This window comes from Girardinichthys multiradiatus, chromosome 8, assembly GCF_021462225.1.
Source record: "Girardinichthys multiradiatus isolate DD_20200921_A chromosome 8, DD_fGirMul_XY1, whole genome shotgun sequence".
Taxonomy (NCBI): Eukaryota; Metazoa; Chordata; class Actinopteri; order Cyprinodontiformes; family Goodeidae; genus Girardinichthys; species Girardinichthys multiradiatus.
The window spans coordinates 25595624-25601284 of NC_061801.1; the positions used below are offsets into that span (position 1 = coordinate 25595624).

A 5661-nucleotide genomic window follows, 5' to 3' on the forward strand; every position below is an offset into this window, starting at 1 on the left:
GGAGTCTTTGTCATAAATAAAAGAAATATGAAGGAGTAGATTTTCTTTTCAAACTTTTCTTGAAACAGTTTGTTCTTGTAGAGGGGAAGTGCTGCTATACTGTCTATTTTGTAGACTGTTTAAATGATGTATAAATGTATTATTTTGGACCCAAGACTTCAGCTCTCAGAGGGAATACAGGTCTAAGAACAGAAAACTGAAAACTCGAGAAACAGAGAGTGTGGCAGTGGGAATAGCTAAAGGTAGATCTTTTACCCAGGATCACACATATAACAAGAATAAAATGAAAAACACAGAGAAATCCAGGGAAACACAGAGAATTCCCAAACTGCATGGGTTTATAGCTGAAGGTAAAACTAGTTTAAAACATTTAAAAATAGAAGAAGAAGAGGCAAAGTAAACATGAGTTCCACTCTGGCCAAGAAGGACATTAATCTTTGGAGTTTAAAAAGTTTTTTTTTTTAAGTTTTTGTTGAACAGTTTATGTTGAATTGAGAAACAAGTGTCTTACCTGTAGTATTGACCCAGAGAAAAAGATCTTACAACTATGAATGCTTTTTTTATTTTATTTGGTGCTGTAAGAATAATTTCTGTGTAATCACAGTCATTTTTACAACCAAATTCAAGGATATTGCACCTTTTAAAATTGACATTAGGCTAGTTGAGAGAGAGAGAGAGAGAGATCAACTGAGCCTCACCTGAGGGTGACCCGATGAATCAAAAGAAACATGTCCAATTTTCTTTTTGACTTTCATGTTTGTATGCCTTTGTATAACATTTCATCTCTTTCTATAAGTGACAGAAGACATATTGCTGTCCCTTGGCTCATTTTCATCAGTTACAATGAAACCAGTCGATCACTTTTTGATAGGCCCAATATAAAAAGTCAATGTCAGTCCTGTCGCCAAGATGAGCTCTCCGCTGACACAGAATACAAGTCCTCTTCAGCTGGCATTGCAAGTATGTGTCATTGTTTTAGGTACTGGTTTGACCCACATGCAGAACACAACTAGAAGACAGGAGAAGGTTTAACAGGTTTATTGTAACAGTAAGATAATGTTTGCAGGAATCCGGAACCAGGAGCACCTCGACTGTGTGAGGAGGACGACGACAAGTAAGGTCAGTATCTTTCGGAATGATATGCAGGGGCCAAGCTAACAACTGTTTGAGTGAGGTAAGTGATTTCCAGGAGGTAAGTATGTCACTGGTGTGGGCACTTGGGGTGACGAGCACGGAGGAGAGTGAGCAGGGTTCGTTGCAGGATTTCTCAGGAGAGGAGCCAGAATGCTGCCAGCTGGAGTTTGTCTGAATAGGTTCTCTGGAATACTTGGGGTCGGCTGGAAACCAGGTAGTGAACTGGAAGAAGATCCAGGACACAGCTGTCACCTGAAGAGGAGTACACAGAATCGCAAGTAATTTTCTCAAGGTAATAACAAGAGCTACAGAGGGCTAGAATTGACCACTTATGGTTAACACTCAGGCACCAAAGTACTGGCAGCAGGCTCCTCTTATAGTGCTCAGATGATGAGGCTTGATGAGAAACACCTGTCACATCTCCAGTACCATGTTCTGTCGCCACCTAGGGTGAAGCAGGTTAAGCAGCAGGCAGACAAAAAGGAGACAGTATGCCAGTATGAGATTTAACAGCTTCTCATGCTGTAGCTTCTCACTAATAGACAAACTGTTGTAAACACAATAAAAATCCTGTTGTGGGTTTCCTCCTGCTGCTAAACATTGGACAGCAAATACTCCGCAGAAATCTCCGTTGGGAGAGGGTGATCAGACCACCATAAGATCGATTGTTACCATTTTTTTGTGTGACTGAGTAATTCACCTTAATAATATTCTACGCTCTCGGTTCTGAGCAAATTCCTTCTGCTGCACTTTTTTTTGCAGAACATCTTTTAAAGTCAACTCTGTTGTGCTGCCAGGAATGGTACTGCTGCACATTAACAGTTATTGTACTTGTGGTGTTTTTTTACCCACAAGACTAATAAAAGAAGAAATCCACATAATTGCAAGTATCAGTGAAAGCAATAATTTAGTTTGTATCACATTTTGACACGTTTAGTTCTCATTATCTAGTCATATCTCACTTTTTGCAGCAGCAACAGAATTGCTTTTTCTTTGTTAAAAATGTGTGATATTCTATATATTTTTTCATTAATATTTCTAATTCCATCTGTGAGAAATACGCACATCGATGCTTCCTATTTCCTCTTGTTCCCATGGTGAATCGTGTTATCTGCATTCCACTGATGAGGGCTTTATCATTCCATTTGTGGCCTGACATCACAGTGCATTCAACAAGACAACCACGTTGGGCTTCCTGTGTGACTTGTCCTTCCCCTGCTCTGTTTAATATAAATAAAAGCGTTATCAGTCTTTCAGAGCCGACCGGTCAGTCACTCATAAATGAAATAGAGCTGCCACCCACACTAACCTTGAGGTGCTTTACCTTTATTCTCTGTAAATCAGTATTCAGATTAATCTCTTACATTTTTTTTTTCACAATGGATTTTATAACAGCTGGAGTTCCCATACGTGTCTATAGTATTCAATCTTCAAATTGAATAAACGGTCAAATGGGACCTGAACATAGAATTCATTAATATCCATCCTACGAGAGGAGAATAGCAACTAAAACATTTTTAATGGCCGTTGATTTCTTTTCAATCAACATCAGCTGAAAAATTGGAGATAATGTTTTCATTCTACAAATGAAGAGCAGGATCTGATTTGCATAGAAAGAGATCCAATTTCAAAAGAAGACTGTTTCAATTAAATCTCCCAAAATGAGTCTCTAATTATGACACATTTCAAAGCACCACCTGCCAACTCGGTTTCTTTGTAAGGCCCAACTTTCCACCTGCTGCCTGTTACTGCATTATGCAAATGGAGCAACAAGTGGCAAACAGGCTTGTTTTGTTTGATAACACAAAAATATGCATGGGTAGCGAAACTACCATGAGCTCATTAGAAGCCAGGTAAATAAAAGATCTAGAGTGTCAGGATCTGCTATTTTGGGTTTTGTTTTTGTTTACTTTTTCAATTAGGTGTTTCTGTTCCTTTTGGTTTAATAGTTATGTTTATTTATTCCTTCTGTTATATATGTGTTTAGTTTTGTCTACACTTCTGCCCCTTAGTTTTAGTAGTTCTATTTCATCCCTACTGACCGCCAGAGGCAGTGCTTCAAGCACTGAATGATCATTCTGGCGCATACGCAGGTCAAGAAATTAATAACAACATGGTCACATGTGACCTACCGGTGGCTCACATGCATGGGCACCGTCCACACGGGCTTCCTGTGGTGCTAAATGGGCGGTCTTTGCCGTCTGGTGCCGTGGTAAGGGACTGGACCCTATTTGCTGTCCTGTTTCCCATTTGCTGTCCTTCCTTCAGGAGTTGCTGGATCTAGGGCGATCCCCTTCCACCTTGAAGGTGTATGTAGCAGCCATTTCCCGTTGGCATGTTGGGTTTGGTGGTTGCTCTGTTGGCCGGCATGGGGATGTCGCGCTGTTCCTGAAGGGTGCCAGGCACTTGTGTCCGCCCAGGCGCCCAGTGGCCCCTACGTGGGATTTGTCGCTAGTGCTTGCGGCTCTTCAGTCCCCCCCTTTTGAGCCCGTTACAGGGGCGGATCTCAAGTGGCTCTCCCTGAAAACCGCCTTCCTGTTGGCCATTGCTTCTGCCAAACGGGTGGGGGAATTGCATGTTCTCTCTGTGTCTGAACCATTTTGTCGGTGGAACCCAGATGGCTCCGGTGTTACACTGTGGACTAATGCTTCCTTTGTGCCAAAGGTGCCTGCAGTGGCTGGCAGTGTGCTGCCGCTCCGGCTTTCCCGATTTAATCCTGGTGCCCCCTCTGAGCCTCTTTGCCCTGTCTGAGTGCGTGAGGCGTATGTCCGCTCCACGGCACCCATTCGTCGGACTGATTGTCTCTTCGTTTGTTATGCTGGCTCTCGGAAGGGTCAGGCCCTTTCTAGACAGCGGTTGCCACGTTGGATTGTGGAGATGATCTCTGTGGCTTACTCCTTGCAGGACCAGCCCCTGCCGAGCGGCGTGCGCTGTCACTCCACTAGGAGCCTCTCCACCTCGTGGGCTGCCATGACCGGGGTGCCTCTGGAGGCCATTTGTGAAGCTGCTTCCTGGACGGCGCCAAGCACCTCTGCCAGGTTTTACAGGGTGAATGTTGCCACGCCGCATCCCCTGCAGGGAATACTGGAGCAACCGCCTTATGCGTCCCGCTGAGGTTAGTGGTGTTGCTGTGTTCCTTGGGGCCTCCGTAGGATCCCTCGGGACACTGTTGGTATGCGTCATCCAGTGCTTGAAGCACTGCCTCTGGCGATCAGTAGGGATGAAATAGAACGAAAGTTACGTATGTAACTACGGTTCTATGAATCCCGGATGACCGCCAGAGCGCTCGGTCCCTCTGTCTCCGCATGCTCGCGAGAAGATTGTCGGGACTGGGCTCCCGGTGTCATGTGACTATATAGACTCACGTGAGCCACCGGTAGGTCACATGTTACCATGTTGTTATTAATTTCTCGACCTGCGCATGCGCAAGAATGATCATTCAGTGCTTGAAGCACCGCCTCTGGCGGTCATCCGGGATTCATAGAACCGTAGTTACATACGTAACTTTCGTTCCTTCTTCCCTCGTCCTTAGGTCCCTTTGGTTATTGTTTTCTCATTTGTATATTCCTTAGAATTCTTTCTCCCTTTAGTTTATTATTATTAGTACAGTTCTCGTTTTCTATTCTTCATGGTTATTTCCCTTCTTTGGTTTTATTTAGTTTTAGTTTCTCACTTAGTATTCTTGTTCTTGTTTACTTTTAGTTCTTTCCATGCCCTTAGATTTTGTTCCTTCTAGAGTTACTATTTGTTAGCCTATGTTCTGTTTAGTTTCTTGCTCCCTGCTTTGCCCAGTTAGTGTTTCCCTTCAGATCTGTTTCCCTGAGTTTGTTGTTTACTATAGTCTCTCCTCGTGTTTCTGTATCTCAGTTTCCCCGTAGCCATAGTAACCTATTTCCCTCAGTTCCCTACACCTGGTCATCACACCTGTCAGTACTCACTAGAGGGTGACAAGGGAGTGGATTTTCTCTCCTGTCCCATCCCGCTCCCACAGAAAAATGTCTTGTCCCATCCCAATCCCAGGCCAGCATAACGAAAACAATCCTGTCCCGTCCCACTCCTGGTAAATTGACTCCCACTCCCGTCCCGCTCCCATTCAGAACAACTCCCACTCCTGTGCCACTCCCATTTTTGTTTTCTTCATTTAGTCTTTTGGCAATTTCTTTGTTTGAAGGACCAGTTAGGTCCCTGTTTTTAGTAAAGTAAAGGCCAGTTAAAGTAAAAAGAATAATAATGAAGAAATAATAAAATATCAAACAAGGAAACAGACCATGTCTATCTTAGTTGAAAAGACAAAATGTACCTAGTTGTATTTTACTTATTTATAAAGTGATTGTTTCCTTTGAACAATGACATTACTTTTATGTTTCAAGTTGCTGAAACGAAAGAAAAATGCACCTAGTAAGAGAACTGTACTTGTTGAACAAAAGGACAAAAAGGCATTACCTTCATAATTTAGAAACTGTACCTCAATGGTTCACAGCCCTGGTCCTCAGGGACCCCTTCCCTGCAAGTTTTAAATGTGTGTCT

General features: G+C 43.1%; 1 protein-coding gene across 2 annotated transcripts; it reads right to left on the bottom strand.

Annotated features, from left to right (window-relative positions):
• Window positions 1-546: 546 nt before the first annotated feature.
• LOC124872847 lies at window positions 547-5661 on the bottom strand. Of its 2 annotated transcripts, XR_007039366.1 has the most exons (3): window positions 5600-5661; window positions 2200-2354; window positions 547-1386 (listed from the first exon to the last, which is right to left on the bottom strand). XR_007039366.1 is itself a non-coding variant. In XM_047373243.1 (2 exons), exon 1 carries the CDS (start codon window positions 4315-4317, stop codon window positions 3586-3588), a length of 732 nt encoding a protein of 243 aa, XP_047229199.1. In that variant the 5' UTR covers window positions 4318-4499; the 3' UTR covers window positions 547-1386; window positions 2200-3585. The 2 variants fall into 2 exon arrangements, 1 of the variants encoding a protein (XP_047229199.1); XM_047373243.1 differs by lacking the exon at window positions 5600-5661 and having other exon boundaries at window positions 2200-4499.